The sequence below is a fragment of the Haliaeetus leucocephalus genome, unplaced genomic scaffold (assembly GCF_000737465.1).
Source record: "Haliaeetus leucocephalus isolate CR32 unplaced genomic scaffold, Haliaeetus_leucocephalus-4.0 Scaffold712, whole genome shotgun sequence".
NCBI lineage: Eukaryota > Metazoa > Chordata > Aves > Accipitriformes > Accipitridae > Haliaeetus > Haliaeetus leucocephalus.
In genome coordinates, this window is record NW_010973148.1 from 3284221 (window position 1) to 3301012 (window position 16792).

At 41.0% G+C, this 16792-nt stretch overlaps 2 protein-coding genes across 2 annotated transcripts in view; both read left to right on the forward strand.

Annotated features, from left to right (window-relative positions):
- Positions 1-14996, forward strand: part of ASMTL (acetylserotonin O-methyltransferase-like) — a 28693-nt gene extending 13697 nt beyond the window's left edge. The window contains exons 7-12 of the mRNA XM_010580448.1: positions 1859-2021; positions 3823-4007; positions 6049-6178; positions 7308-7451; positions 8006-8128; positions 14579-14996. Coding sequence (XP_010578750.1) covers positions 1859-2021; positions 3823-4007; positions 6049-6178; positions 7308-7451; positions 8006-8128; positions 14579-14793 — 960 coding nt within the window. The 3' untranslated portion in view covers positions 14794-14996. The remainder of the gene's footprint in view (positions 1-1858; positions 2022-3822; positions 4008-6048; positions 6179-7307; positions 7452-8005; positions 8129-14578) is intronic.
- Positions 14997-16092: 1096 nt separating this feature from the next.
- SLC25A6 (solute carrier family 25 (mitochondrial carrier; adenine nucleotide translocator), member 6) overlaps positions 16093-16792 on the forward strand; it is a 4376-nt gene continuing 3676 nt past the window's right edge. The window contains exons 1-2 of the mRNA XM_010580480.1: positions 16093-16161; positions 16478-16669. Coding sequence (XP_010578782.1) covers positions 16093-16161; positions 16478-16669 — 261 coding nt within the window. The remainder of the gene's footprint in view (positions 16162-16477; positions 16670-16792) is intronic.

Genomic DNA, 16792 nt, shown 5'->3' on the forward strand with positions numbered 1-16792 from the left:
ATTTGAATGGGTGAGATGATGCTTAGCATTTCTTCAATTTAAGTAAAAAAAAAAAGGGGGGGGGGAATCATCAGCATTTTGTTGCACATTATGTACACTGTTTACAGTGATGTGATGCCAAAGTTGGTTTTGTGCAGTGAAAGACAGTGGAGGCTGTAAATAGAAGCAGAAGCTTTCCTTCCCCACTAATCCAGTGTAAAGTCATATTATGAAGTGCTGAGTTTCATGTTGAGCTAGTGAGAAATTTTTTTTCCTCAGGGCTTGGATCTTTGTAAAATTAATTACCAGTTGCAATGAATGCTTCCTGTGATCTCACAAAACTCATCTCTCCACTTATAGAATAGGGATAAGAGCACAAAAGCATATAGTTTCACGAAAGCTCTCAAGTTCTGTTTCATTTTGATCCTTGAGTGTTGTTTCAAGGACTTCATAAAGCAGAGTGAAATCTCCTGCTGGTGAAGATGTTGCCGCCTATTTTACTCTGAACAGCTGTTGTTACAGAACAGGAGGGGATCAGGGTTAAATCACACTTTCTCAAACTTAGTATGTTCTGAATTTGCATAGTCTGATCTGTAGTCAGACCTTTGGGATTTTTTCTATTGATTCACATACCCGCCCCACGCCACCCACCTTGAACTGAGAATTACAGAATGGTAGGAGTGATTTGGATCAGCCAAGTTTTTGACCCTATCTTCTCACCTTCTCTTTCCTGTTCTTATAGTTTCCAGGTGGTATCAGTCCAAAGATTGGGCAGGTCTTGGAAACCAAATGGTTGTAGACTAGATGCAATTGGCTCAGTATTGTGAAAGCCTGGATTATAATAAATCCCAGCTATAGATTCTTATTAGAGTAACAGAGGAAACTGTAAAAAGAGGATGAAGATGACAAAATACATAGACACACAGTAGCAGACCTTCCTCTCAAAGCTGATCTCTTTTTCTCCATTTGATTTTTATTAAACAGAATGTCAATCCATTTTTTTTCCTTGACTGCCTTTGATTTTTGAGTACATTATAGTGGCCTGCAGTTGCAAAGAAATGGGTTCTGTGACTGCTGTGTGTGCTTCCACTCTTGTGCTCTACATTAAGTTCCTTGGTTTTAGGTGTTTTAACTATTTCAGAATACTGAAACTGCAGAATTGCAAATTAATTTCAAATGGAAGGGTATATATTATCATATCTCATTAGCTTTACTCTCTGGTTTGGTTAGCATATCTCTACAAGTTCAGTTAAGTTTTTCAACTTAGCTGCATTGCCCGTGGGTTTTTCTTCACCATCAGGCACTAGCTGTTCTCTGTTCCCCATTCCATATGTACATGTGCTATTAAGGTGTGCATGTAGTATAGTTGTGCTCTGAAGTTTTATTGTGGTTTTTTTTTCCTTAATTTTTGTTAAACAAAGACCAGTATTACAGCAACTGAAGGTGTTACACTGCCTTAGTGGAGCTTTCCAGTTCTTTGTGTTTTGGGTAACTCCAGTCTAATTTGATCTTTTGGCAGTGTTGAGGTGCTTAAGACTGTTTGACCTTGTGGAACAATCTTATAGATGGGAATATGCTAAATATCTGAATAAAGAGGTGGTCTTCATACAAAATCTGTTGGCTGTGTTCCAGAATATTTTGAGTTCCTTCCCTCCTAAACAACTCTGTTCAAAATTCTGTTACTTGGCTAAGATGGTGGAACCCTCTGAAAGGGAAGGAAATGTATCATAGCAATTTTTAGGAGTTTTGTTAAACTGTGTTGCACTTCTTAAAGAACAGTAGTTGTGTAGAATAATTGTAGGCAAAAGGTACAGTTCTCTTGTTTCTTGATTGCAGTCTTTTAAACACAGCATGCTAACAATTTTTTTGCTACATGTAGGCTCTGTTTGTAGCCTCTAAGCTGAAGATATTTGATCACCTGAAAGATAAAGGTCCACTGAAGGCTGTGGATATTGCAGATGAGGTTGGAACCTCTGTGTGTGGAACAGAAAGACTCCTTGATGCATGTGCTGGTCTTGGATTACTGGAGAAAACAACACAAGGTGACTAATTCTCCTGCCCCTGACTGCATATAGTACTGAAAGACATGCAGGACTGAAAGAGGTGCATTGAAGGTCACAGGGTCTGACTTGATACTGTGGGCAACTTGGATTTGGGGGAAAGGTGAATGGATTGTTGCTTCTTTGCTTTCATTATTAGTAGCTGGAATTGTTTTGTTTGGGGGCAGGCTTTATCTATTCAGGTCTCCTTTGAGGAATCCTTAGATTGCTTTTGCTCTCTGGACATAGTACTGACCAAATTTCTAAGAAAAAGTTGCATGGGCAGTCCCAGGGAGCAGCGGAATAATTCAGATGTATCATCTGCACTTGGGTCACAGCAACCCCATGCAATACTACAGGCTTGGGGAAGAGTGGCTGGAAAGCTGCCTGGCAGAGAAAGACCTGGGGGTGGGTGCTGGTTGACAGCCAGCTGAATATGAGCCAGCAGTGTGCCCAGGTGGGCAAGAAGGCCAATACCATCCTGGCCTCTAGCAGAAATGGTGCGGCCAGCAGGAGCAGGGAGGTGATCATCACCCTGTACTGGGCACTGGTGAGGCCGCACCTTGAGTCCTGCATTCAGTTTTGGGCCCCTCACTACAGGAAAGACATGGAGGTGCTGGAGCGTGTCCAGAGAAGGGCAACCAAGTTGGTGAGGGGCCTGGAGCACAAGTCTTAGGAGGAGCAGCTGAGGGAACTGGGGCTGTTTGGTCTGGAGAAAAGGAGGCTGAGGGGAGACCTTATTGCTCGCTACAACTGCCTGAGAGGGGGTTGTAGCGAGGTGTGGGTCAGTTTCTTCTCCCAAGTAACAAGAGATAAGACAAGAGGAAATGTCCTCAAGTTGTGCCAGGGGAGGTTTAGATTGGATATTAGGAAAAATTTCTTCACCAAAAGGGTTGTCAGGCATTGGAACAGGCTGCCCACAGAAGTGGTGGAGTCACCATCCCTGGAGATATTTAAGACATGTAGATGGGGTGCTTAGGGACATGGTTTAGTGGTGGACTTGGCAGTGCTAGGTTAACAGTTGGACTCGATGATCTTAAAAGTAATTTCCGACACAAATGAGTCTATGATTCTATCTAAAATAAGGACCAAATTGCATTCCCTGCTGCAGTAACACAGAGTCACAATCTTCAGCAGAGAATCAGGGTTTTAATGAGGAGAGCTCTGGAATGTGTCCCTCTTCATGGACAACAGCTTAAATTGTAGTGCCCCTAACTGGAATGGTGCTTGAAGGTGTATGTAGGTAAGGGAGTCAGTATTAGGATTAACTTTTTCAGTCTGCACTATGCAGTTATAAGTTTCCATATGCATCATTTACATAGTAAGACTTGAAATGGCCAAGTGCCAAGAAAAGGGAATAAAGGAGACTTTCAGCTTTGTTAGAGGACAAGACCAAGGGGAGAGCCCTAAAGGCAAAACATACTGGAGAAAGCTTGAATTTAAGGGAAGGAGAAGTTGTAATCTAAAGAAAAATGCGGTCAAGAATGAGGAACTTCTAATACTCTCCCTTGAATATTACATGTCTAACTGAGGTACTCTGGTTTAAAAATAAAAAAATAAAAAAATTGGTGCCTATCTATATCTTTCAGCATCTAAATTCTTTTTATAAACAAAGTACTTGCTCCTTTAAGAATGAGAAGACTTTTAGAATTATTTCATAGAAATCTTTGCACAAAAAACCCATGATCATAAAATCAGGATTTGCTAGCTATTTAACAGTGATGCAGGAAAAGCATGCCTTCACATTTTACATGACGGTTGTAAAGTACTGAAACAAAGCTGGTTATAATTTTCTTCCCATAAGGTTACAGTAATACAGATTCAGCAAATACCTACTTGACCTCAGATGGTGAATACTCACTTCATGGCTACATTATCCACTCTAATGACCACATTTGGCCTCTCTTCACAAACTTGGAGTCTGCTGTCAAAGAAGGCAGCAGGCAGAACCATCGAGCCTTTGGAAAGAAAGCAGAGGATTTATTTAAGGTAATATAAACTCTTACTATCTTATAAGATACCTTATAAACTCTTAGTATCAAAACTAGCTGTGAGGAGCCCAGAACTGATCTAGGGGCAAATGGAGACTGAGCTGTCTAAGAAAGTTGGTCAGTCTCAGAAATGGTAGAAACGCAGTGCACCTCGCTAGTCCCAGACTTCTCTGTTCCCTTCAACTTAAGGCTCTGAAGTGCTGGAGCAATCACAGAATATACTGGGAATTTCAAGTGCTGACAAAAATTCTCTGGCTAAAGTGTTGTCCGTCCAGCTAACACACACTCAGAATAACCTCTGGGCCTCTTTAATTTGCATTTATGTGTCCTTTTTATAACACCAGATAGTACTTTATCATACATGCATTCCTTCCACGTTGGATGCCAGTCACTTGGTACTGATGTGCATCCAGTTCAATCTGTGCTGACTGTGTAATCAAAGCTGTTTTCAAAGTTGTTTTGTGTTGATGCAGTGGAGAAGGGATCTAAATCTCTTTTATGAAGGTTTGTAGTTTTGTATATGTTTCAAGCTGGTATATATTGCTGGTTAAGAATTGTAATCCTTTCTTCCATGTATTTCCATCTCTGTAGCTTTCCTCTTCCAATGCTAGCCCAGGTGGATCTGTTCAGACTGGAGAATCACTTAGGGTTATAACTAGCCTAACTTGTCAGTTATTCACCTGGTGAAGCAGGTTGAGGAGCATCAATATTTGTGCCTATTTAAGGAGAGGGCTAATAGAGTGAGCAGGAGAATACGTCAGGACTCATCTCTGACAGCAGTGCTGGCTTGAAGTGTACTTCAGACTACATCCTGAGGTTCTCAATTTGTACTTAACTTCTAGATGGTGGCGAAGCCAGTCTCCTAAAAGAGATGTCTACATCCCTCCTGTACAGTTGGTGGAAGGAAATAAGGGCTTCTGGAGGCTTAAGAAGATCCCGTTAGCCTAATGTTAGTACCGAGATTACTGGTGGACAGAACCTCCTTTAGGAATCCTTCAAAGGCTCTTTTAAAGGGTATTTAGATACTTTGCTTTAGGATAGCTGTTGCAGTAGCTGCTTAAATTTATGTTCAGATTAAGTGTTTTAATGTAGGTGAACTGGATCTTGTCCTTTGTTAAACATCTGGATTACCAACTTGAGTTTGCTTGGGTGATGTTTGTGGCAGGAGTTGCTACCAGTTCAGGCCTGGGCTCCATATATGTACAAGATGGTATGTCTAAGCAGGATATATGGGCTGCCTGTGGCACTATGCATACCACAGCCTGGAGATATTTCTACTTCATGGTAGCTGTAAAGCCAGACGTAACTGATGAAATCTGTATGAAAGTGAGATATATAAAGGGATTCATGCTTATGTGTCATTTCAAAGGTAAAAGCGTGAGGTTCTGGTATTGAATGCTTGCTGCTCCCCCCATCAAAAAACGCCCTATGAGCTTGAATGTTTCTGGTTTAAGTTATGGTCCAATCATCTAGTTATTTTCCTATCATGGGAGAATAAATGTCAGAATTATACAAAAGCAATTTAAGAGTATATCAAGAAGGAGAAGGAACACTTTAGGAGACTGAAAGAAAAAACTCAGTCTGTCCTTTCAAACAATTTAAAGTCTGAAGACATCTTGCTGTGGAGCAAATACGTTAGTAAATGTGTATCAAAGGCACAGTATTTCTTTAAAAAGCGCTTTTCAGATTACCCCTTCTTCCTGCTATGCTGCCCCAGCTTCAGTGAGCAGAAGTGTTAATTTAACAGCCCTTGGGACATCACCAAGACCACGTTCAAACCACCCAAGTGTATGTCCTTTGTGATGCACTGCAAAAGATGTCTGTGTGATCAGAATTTTTGAGGGGGTGCAAAAATCTGCTTTACCACTACAGTGAAACAGAAAAGGACTTGGATAAGCAACTAGTCAATGGCACTTTTAACTGATCTTTTAATTTTAGCATTCCAATGTTAATGGTGTGCACCTGCTGCATTGGTTGTACATAGTTTTAGTTAAGTAATGAAAATAAACTTCAGTTACTGTGCTTTTTTCCCTTCTTAGGACTATTATCACAGCCAGGAGGTGAAGCAACGTTTTATGGCTGCCATGCACAGCATTGCCCACCTGACAGCAAGAGATGTGGCTACAGCATTTGATCTTTCACGGTTTAGATCTGCTTGTGATTTAGGAGGTATTGCCTGTAATTGAACTTGTATACAAATTAAAGGGAAAAACTTGATTTCAGTTCCATATTTTATTACTTAAAACATATGTATATTTTTTTACTAGAACTGCAGTAGTATTATCTACTGCTATTTTTCTGGTATTGCAATGTCAGAATAAAAGGACCGAGTGCAGTTAACTGAAAGCAGAGTTACTTAAATGGTAATTGAGTACTTTGAAATAAGTGAATGTTTGTCACCATCAGTTTCATACTGACACAGCTCAACACAGAAGACAAGATGGTTTGTGGCATAGCTAATAGAATATTGGGCTGGGAGCTCCATTTTCAACTGTGCTGTTGCTGTCCTTTGGCATGTCCAAGATTTTCAAAAGTAATGAAGGATTTATTTCTGAATCCTTCTATATCAGAGTGTCAAACTTGAAATGCTGCACTGCTGGAACAGGAAGTTCTTTGATTCTTTTAGAATTGGTTTGTTCTGTGTGTTGTTTTAATTACTAATATCTAAGATAGCCACCAAAATGTTAAAGACCAATGATACACCTGAAGAAACTCTTCTTGTTAGTGCCCTTTTTTGCCCTATGCTTGGAGTTGCACAGAAGGACTGTCATTACACAGGGAGAGATCCACTGAAGAAAGAACACTTTCCTTAATGCCTGGGGAGGTGGACAGCATGTCAGAGGAATTAACACAATACTGGTGTAACCTTTGTCACTTGTGCAGAGACTCCAAGACTTTACTATCCCTATCCTTCACCATGCTGGAGAGTATTTGTCAAACTTAGCATATCAGTGCTTTGTAAGTGGTAAATAGTTCTAGTGCTCTTCATCCACAAATTACAAGTCCTTGCCCTTTCATTAATGTTCTTCTACCCCCCAAAAAAACCTGAGGTACTGATATCAAAGGTCATACTAGGAATTCTGTGACAGTAAGGAGTGATGCCTGCATTCCCCAAGCTTTAGAGCATCGGTGTATCCACCCGGAAGTGCTATTGCCCATGTTAAATGGTGGAGCTGACTGTCTACCTCTAATTCTGATTTGATGTCTCTATTTTAATGTTATGTACAGGCTTGTCTTTAAAAATGTCTGCAAATGCTGGGAGAAAAGACTTAATTTGACTTTTTTAAACTTCCAACAGGTTGCACTGGTGCTCTGGCTCATGAATTAGTACAAATATACCCAAATCTCAAGGTCACAGTATTTGACCTTCCAGAAGTCATTGCAAACACCTCTTACTTTCAGCCTTCAGGACAACACACAGCTCAAGTGACATTTGTGTCAGGTAAATGTAACACATGATCTTTTGTCTTATTTGTGTTACCCTGGAGCACAGAGCAGGCTCTTGCTGTGGAAAATGGTGTGCTACCCTGCTCCAACCCCAAATGTGGTACAAGGCAACATACGCTCACCCATGCTAAATGGGGACATTGTCTCAAGCCTGTGAGGATAAAAACAAACTGGCTATCGTTAGAGAATATGGATAAATAAGGAAGTATGGATTAGTCATTTTTGAGTACCACTGGGAGTAGAGACTGCATGTCCTTGTCTCAGGCTTTTGTTTTCTAGGCAAGATGGACATGGTGGCTACAAAGGACTTTGTCTCCCTTGCTTTAGGCTTTCTCCCCATTTTTATATGTTACAGAATTGTTACCTGTGATCTGCTCTTCTCTTTAACTACACTTTCCTTATCTGCAAATCAGTGCATACCTATACCTGTTCATTCTTGGTTCTTTACCTCTGCTGAAGCTCCTAGTTCCTCCGCAATATTTTAATTTCATTTTGTAGGAGTGTACTCTGTGGTTTCTGTAGGAATGTACTAACTCTGCTTTCCAACAGGTGACTTCTTCAAGGATAATCTTCCAGAGGCAGATCTTTACATTCTTTCCCGTGTTCTTCATGACTGGCCTGATGAAAAGATACATGTACTGTTAAGCAAGGTATCAGCTGTTTGCAAACCAGGTAAGATTTTTCATCTTGTTGGCTTAGAGGTGCATGTTAATGCATAAACATAATGAGTAATCATAAGAAGTTCATATTAAAAAAAGTATATTTTTCTCTCCGATCATAGTAGCCTTTGCTTGAATGTCTATGCTTGCATTATGGTAATACCTACTAAGAAAAAAAGGAAACAAAGCTGCTAATAAAAGTATATAAAATAAGCCCTTACTATAGTTGTAGGCTTCACAGACAACTACGTCATCTCCCCTATCTCTGCCATGCCCAGTCTTTCTTACTAAGCCCTGTATCATCAAATAACTAAGCATGTGCTTATTTTTATACGTACAAGCAGCCTAAAGTTCCTTTAGGTTAATCAAGAAGCAGTTTGTTTTGTTATTGTTTTGCTATCTCAGTAGTGCCCAGATTGTGGTAAACTGGAGTTCAGCACTGCTTTATGCACAGATTTAATGAGAAATACGTAGCTGCTTCTGCTTTCTCCTGCATTTGAATCATAGACTCATAGAATATCTTGAGTTGGAAGGGACCCATAAGGATCCTCAAGTCCAACTCCCTGCTCCTCACAGGACTACCTAAAACTAAACTGTATGACTAAGACCATCTTCTAGATGCTCCTTGAACTCTGATGGGCTTGGTAACATGACCACTTCCCAGGGAGCCTGTTCCAGTGACTGACCACCCTCTCAGTGAAGCAACTTTTCCTAATGTCCAATCTGAACTTCCCCCAGAGCAGCTTTATTCCATTTCCTTGTGTCCTATCACTGGTCACCAGAGAGAAATCAGCACCTCTCCCTCTAATAGTTTGATGTTCTTCTTACATTGAGGCCCCCAAAACTGCACGCAGTACTCGAGGTGTGGCTGCACCAGTGCAGTGTAGGGTGGGACAATCACCTTCCTCGACCAGCTAGCTATGCTGTGCTTGATGCACCCCAGGACACGGTTGGCCCTTTTGGCTGCCAGAGCACACTGTTGATTCATATTTGGACAGTATTAAAGATAAAAGGAGAAGACAAAAAGCAGAAAAGCCTGACTGCTAAGATCAACTGATTCCTTAATCCAACAGGATTAACTGTAGCTATGAAGTTTCTTTCATAGGAGAGCATTCAAAATTAGATCTAGGCCATAAAGCATAATCCTGTTTATGAAAGAAAATTGTGGGTGACTGTCTTAATCTTCTTATGCAAAAATTGGGGTATGATAGATACTTACAGGAGTTGCTTGTTTCAAATGGAAACAAGACTGAGTTTAAGAGCGTAGTCAGGAAGTGATCAGGAAGTGATCTGAACTTCAGTGAAGTGGAGACAGTGCTCTAAACTCCCCCTTCCTTTTAACAATTAAATGGTTGCATCGGGAAGAGATTACTAAAAGTGAAGTTCTATCACTGATTTCCACTGAAGACCATTAAAACACTAGTCTGAGGGACCTCTATAACTGTCTCTGACCAAAACACTAAAAACTTGAAGCTAGAAATACTTTACTGAACCACTCTTGGTTGTTTTGGAAATGCAGGAAGTGCCTTGCTAGTGGCAGAAATTGTGCTTGACGAACAGAAGACGCACCCTCCTAGAGCTGTACTACAGTCCCTCAGTATGACTGAAGGCAAGCAGAGAAGTGGCTCAGAGTATAAACAACTACTGGAGAAATACGGATTCACAAATGTACAAATTAAGATCACAGGAAACTTATTAGATGCTGTTTTGTGCATCAAGAAGAATCCTTCACCGTAGCATGCCCAGAAGCAAACTGGGATGCTGAGTTTTTACAACACTCTTACAATTTACCCATCATCATCCAGCACATATTGTCAGTTTAGAATCATTTTGACCCTTTATCTGAAGCATAGTTGTTACAGGCCTTGAATAAAAGTTGGACTGCAGCTTCTGCAGGAGTGAGTTCTATGCATTTAAAAAGGGTCTGGGGCAGGCCAAAACTCCTATGTGTTAAATACCTTCATGTCCAGTTCTTTCAGCTAGTTTGCAGGCCATATTAAGCTTAGATTTGACATAGCTGTATAGCGTAGCAAGTTAAAACTACAAGCTTTTCTGAGCCACATTAATACCTTAGTTTTCTTGGACCTTAAAATTAAAGAGAATTCTCCCTCTGCAGTGTATTCAGTGGTTACTGCTCATTTTTATCAGAAATGAAAAAAATAAAAATTAATACTGTACCATCTGTCTGAATTTGGGGATGGTAGTCCTCTTTTTCACTTTTCTGTGGGCCTTTACTCAAAAACATCTCAAAGATACCCTTTAAGCACTCTTTCTGCAGGCAAAAGTGAAAATAGGACAAAGCTCAAACATGTTCCTACAGCAGCTACAGTCACAGAGACACTTCAGCAGCCTCTGGCTTCCAGCCACAGTATGCACCCACATAGGCTGCAGCCGAGAGCTGTTCCTATCGATTCGTATCAGTTTAGGATTTTTCTGAATATGGTTAAATGGCCATATATGCTTTCTGTCTCATTACTTGAGATGAGTTTTAGAATTTATGTACAAGTTCTCTTATGAAAATTAAAAAATAGAAGTTTCTTCATGTTCCAGTCTGTAATTGGAGAAGTATGTACTGTATCCCATCTCTTCAAGTAATTTGTCACTAATGTCACCTCTGCTAATGTTTATTTTTTCCTGGTACTTCACTGATATTTATTTTTTCTATTTAAAGTGTACTTTGTAGTGGAAGCCTTCCTGGAGATTAAAGTTGCACTTTCAAGCTAGCTTTCTTCTCTATCAGTTGTGAGTTTCTTGCCTGTCATACTTCTACAGCAATAATCCCAATAAGCCAGTATGAAAGAGGCCGTGCCTGTGCTGAATCACCAACCTCAGCAAATGAAAGAGAGTTGATGAGCAAGGTCAAGAGTTGCATCTGCTTGGTAGACTCTGTCTTATGTTACTTAATCAGAAGTTACTTTGCTCTTTGAGCACTGTGTAAAGCAAAAGTGCCACAGTGATTCATCATGAGAAACATGCTTACTACAGAGCATTTCAGCTGCAGAAAATCAGGGAAACGTCAGACTCTTTACCACATTAGGGGTTTTTAATTCTCAGCAGAAGGTTTTTGTGAGTGGAAATGTGACTGATCTCATCTGTACAGACATGTAAAGAGATAAGGCAAAATATTCAACAACTGAATAAATTTAAAATGTTTCTTTTCCATATTGACATGAAGCTTGCCATTATGCCTAACAGGTTTGTATTTTGAGAGAGACTGATTCCAGCAATCAGATGTTCTCATCTGATAGTTATTCATAAAGTTCATAATGCTATTCTTTAAGCTGCTATAAGCTGTTTGAGTCAGAAAATTTCAATCCTAAAGTTGGCACACCTGTAACTGTCACAGACTTTAAAACTGTGCCTCTAAGTACTATGTATCTGACTGTAAAATTTGAATAGAATGTGCTTGGCTACCACACAACCTCAGCGTACTCTGTGATTAAAGAACAGCGCTCTATACTCACTAAGCATTAGACCCTTGGGCATGGTGTCTGTGGTAACGCACTGCAGCTTTGCACTCTCAGGATAATTAAGCATTGGAGCAGGTTGCCCAGAGAGGTTGTGGAACCTTTGTTCTTGGAGGTTTCAAGATCTGAGAACAAAGCCCTGAACAAGCTGAGCAGACTGTAGAGCTGCCCTGCTTCGAGCGGGAGGTTGGACTAGACATGTCCTGTGGTCCACTTCAGCCTAAGCTGTTCTATAATCATTTGATGTAGCCCAGTCACCTGAGAAATGATAAACTTGTCTTCTCTCATTAATGTCCAAATTGAGTTTTTCAGTTGCTCTGGAGAAAGCTGGTATCTTTTCCTGCCTGGTAGAAGGTTTGGATTTAATGGTGTTACACTGAAAAGACTTCCTAAGCAACAGGCATAACTGAGGAAAATTTGGGCCTGTTCACTAATCAAGACATGAGGAATGAGGGGGCTAAGCTTTAAAATCCAAATGAACTTCTGCCAATAAAGCCTGTAGGTTTTGTGTTGCTCCTTGGGAAGTGACATTCAGCTATGCCTTCTTGAGGATGCTGTCTTTTACCCACATTCTGCCTTAACAATGGTTTAGAGGAAATGTGGTGCACAGAAAACAATTTTTTTGAGGTGGAGAATCGTGGAGGGTTAACGGAATGATAGATGAATAATAAAAGCAAGAACTTCAGCACTTGCTTACTGAATGCTGAGGTAAGAATCCTTGAGGAAGATAGAAAGAGAAGTTTGTAAGAAAGAGACACAACTTGGTTGGCTGTTCTAGCTCAACCATTTTTATATCATTTTTCGACCTTGTTACAGCTACTAACAGTACTTGTCCCTGGAAAAGTAATGAGACGGAAGTGAAGGGTAGTAATGTCATCTGAGCCACCCAGCACAAAAGCTTAGGAAGAGCTATTTAATGGCTAAGTCCCTTTGTGTGGGCTCTCAGTTCAGTTTTGGATGTGTTAGCTGACTCCTGGATAGTTGAAGTATTTAATGTGGGGTTTTGTTTTATTTTTTTTTAAAGTTTTTGGAGGCCTGGCACTTTAATTCTGCCCCCCCCATCTTTTGGCTGGAAAGATCTTATTTCCATGCTAAACAATGATAATCTGGATTGAATGACTTTCTAATTCAGAAAGGACTGTTATGACCATTAATTTTTATCTCCTATAAAACCATAGCCAAAATTTCTTCGTGAAAGTATGCTTCCTGAAGAGTTTGAAAGTTAGCTCTGTTTCAGTCCCTCTCGAGAAGAAATTTCAATTACATTAGTAAATCTTCATTAACTGTAGAGAGAATTTTTTTTTTCTTTTTCCCTGCACTAACTTAATTTACTGTGTCTAATTTTGATGGTGTCCTTCCCACATTGGTTGTGCTTTCTGGGTATGTTTTTCCAGATGACCCTGATGTTATCTGGATGTCCCCAGTAACTTTTGTGGCAAATTATAATGACCATTCTATTTGTGTCCTCCTTTCAGAGTATACAAAATCTGGACACCGTCTTCCAAAACTGTAATATAGTGGTGACTTAGAAAAGATAGTCCTGCATTACTCTACCTAGCAATGTTTGCTGTGTAACCAGAAACAGCGATTCCCGGGTCTCTCCATTGAAGGCAAAGGAGAATCACACAGGAAGGCGGGAGGGAATAGAAACCACTGACTCATAACAAATGGGCTTTATTGCCCTGACTTTAGATACCTAAATACTAGGTATTCCAAATCGTCGAGTCACCTTGAGCTTTCCAGTCAGTAGAAAACCAGACATTTTCAGAGAATGATTCGTCTCACCTCTCTGTGAAAGGAAATAGCCTGGTTTTCCTAAGAAAAGTAATTATACATTTCATAGTGGATAGAGCATATTTAAGAGGGCTAGCTGAAATACAGCTATCTAATCTATGGATGACTGAATTAGGGCAGAATAGTCCCACTGGACAGATAATGTAGGTTCAGGCGCACCTCAGACATGCTTGGCTAATCCTTTTTCTTTGTGAAGCAAACCCGTGTCATGGTTCATCACAGGGTAGGTGGCTTGAACTTGGATTTAGTAAGGTAGCTGATGATACGAGGAAGAAACAGGGAATTTATTAATAAGCTGTCAGGACTTTCATGACTCCTGATAGTTAACACCGAGGTCTCAGTCAGCAATTTTATCCACAGATCTCAGTCTCTTCTCTAAGAAACTGCAGTGTTAGGTTTAATTAATTTGTTATCAATTGTTAAATGTCTGAGGTGTATGGGTAAGAACGGCTCTGAGGAGATTATCTTAAGGGTCAGAAGGATATGAATGTTACGCAGCACTTACCAGTACTAAAATGACAGTAAGATGCTGCTATTTTGGTCTGAGTTGGTGGCCTCCTACCCCCACTGTGCCAAGAGAAACTACCACATAAGATGCAAGGCCATAAGACAATGAGTAAAACAATGCTTGTTTTGTCAGTAGCCCTCTCTTGTCTTCCCTTTCCCCTCATGGGTCTGAAGGTGGATGAAGAGGCTGTGTATAAACAGGATCATTTAAGTTCTGCTCGCCTCCCTAGGTCAGTCCCATCACAAAGGCCTCGGTTCCTACAGAAATAATGTGCAACATTGACTTCTCTGCTTCTATAATTCTCACTATCCACCCTTTTGTCTGCTTGGCGCAACTTCAATATGAATGTGAAGCAGCAATATATCCCAAAGAGACGTTAACTACTATTCCTGTCTTACTGTTTTCCATAACTCTGGTGCCAAGTTTACAGATGTCATCCTCTCTTCCCCTGAAAACAGAGACATGACTCAACTTGTGTTTGATCCCTCCGTAGTGTGGAAGGGAATTTCCTGGTTTTTGTGACAGGGGTCGATTATACATTTAATAGTGGATTAATCATTTAATAGCAGAGCAAATCCATAAATGATAAATGAAATCACCTGTGTCTTGTAGTTTGCACCCTTATATATGGTAGCAGAGATTCTCTTGCCTGATAATGGATTAGTACTCTTGCATGCATTTGTTTTTAAATTAGGCTGTGGGATATTGCTGGCTGAAATGGTATTGGATGATGAGAAGAAGAACAGGAGCACAGCTCTGCTGCAGTCTTTGAACATGCTTGTGCAGACAGAGGGAAAGGAGAGAAGTGGCTCTGAATATCAAGCCTTACTGGAACAACATGGATTCACAAATGTCAAAATCAGATTGAGAGGAAATCTGTTAGATGCCATTCTCTGTGTTAAGACCTAGAAAAAAATGGATTTAAAATCTGGATGTCTCTAGCCATCTTGTGTAATTATGCAAATACATGCTCAGTTTCCCATCAATATCATAAACAAGGAATGTTATGTCAGCTTTCTGAAGTCACTTCTAAAAAGGGGGAGAGATTGGTGGCATTTATTTTGAACTTGATTAAAATGATGCCAGAACATTCTGGCATCATTTGACGGCAGTGGTGTTGTGGCTGCACAACACTTGTAGTACCCTTGGAAACACGTCTCCAACCATGAGTGGTGTCAGCAGCCCTACGGCAGTATTCATGTGGCTGAGAAATCAGTTTCTTCGTACTTGGTGCAATTAGAATAGTCCAGCCTTTAGACCAGCACACATTGCTTTGCCCATTTCAGGAGGCTAATGCAGGTATCGTTTCAATACTCCATCCATGTTAACATCATTTTATGTTACACTCTCTACTGTAAATAAAACATTCTCTAATGAAGTCTGGAAACTGCTACTGCAGTGGGGTAGTCAAGATTGGAAACAGAAGAACTGGAACAGCAGCTTCTCAGCGGAGTCAAGACAGCCTCCTCTGCCTTCTGTGAGGTTCCTCGGAAAAGGCAGTTGCATAAAAGCACAAGTTTCATTTGTGATAGTAACTGGAGATGAAATGTGGGGGCACCACATTTGGTTCAAGAACATCCTCCTCCTCCTTTTTATTGCTACTTAATTTGCGAGCTCTTATGAAAGTGGATAGCAGAATATGAGATTAGATAAAGAACAGAAAAGAAAAAAAAATGCAGAAACAGAAGAAAAAGCATGGTGCTAAAAAGGATTTCCCCCCAGTCAGATGTGTCTTGAGTTCCCAGGGTGAACAGGACAGGACAACTATTGCCTGCACAGTTTCATGTCACAAAAGTTACGTATGTTTTACCTTCATTTTTCAAACCAACAAGACTTCAGAGTATGAAGTTCTTTTTTAATCAGTGTATTTTATGGGGAAAAAAATCGCAGCCTTGCACACACGGTGTTGCGCTATCAGAGTATTAACGTTCAGGTACGAGCTTTTTTTAAAAGAAAAATACCACACTAAACTGTATGTACCTGCCTAAGAATATGCACTACAGCCTTTCAATAAATACATCCAAAATATGGTCCTGTAACACTGCACGTGCCTAACCCTGTGTGGGCACAGGAGTCACTTCACTGTATCTGTATGTTGATGCAGAATGTAAAATAGCACCCAGTTTACTTCCTGTCTTTTGATGCGCAAAACCAAGGTGTAGTGATGTGTAATACATAGTCTACCGTACTACAGCAGAGACGACGGCTATGCCTGGCACATCCTGTTCTCACAACGTGCCCTCTGAGCAAGATGCTCTCATTTTGAAATCCTGCAAGGTACATACATGTGTAAGCAGTGGTTTCGGACACCTCAGCTACTGCAAGTTTGTGGTTCACCAGTCATCTGTTTAAAAAAAAAAGTTTGGCTTTATTTACTTTTGTAGGAAACACCCATTAAAAGTAAAAGCGGTAACAAAAGGTGCGTGTGAACTAACACCCTCCAGCTAGACCAATTTCAGGACTTACATTTAGAAAGAATAGGTACGATTTCAGACAGAAGTTTGGCCGCTAGGTGTAAAATTTCACTTCCAGCTTACAACAAAAGTAGCAGAAATGAGACTGGCGGGAGCCAGGCCTGCCTGGTGAGGGGCAGAGGCCCTGCCCCGAGTGCCCGCTCGGGCAACCCGCAGGAGAGCTCTTCAGGGCATACAACCTCGGGCGCCCCAAGAAGGAGCCGGGACCGCGCTTCCCCGTTGCCTCTCGAGGAAGCCTCGGTTCCGATCTTCGCCGTTTCATCGTCTCGGATCAGTTCGGTGACGCCCGCACAGAAAAGCCCGGCGCCGGGGTAAGGAGGAGCAGGCGGGAAGAGAACCTGGGGGAACACGGAGGTCCCTTCCGCCGGCCTCCCCCCGAGGGGGGCGAGCGCGGAGCAAAACACCCGCCGGCGCCCCAAACCCGCTCCCCTCCA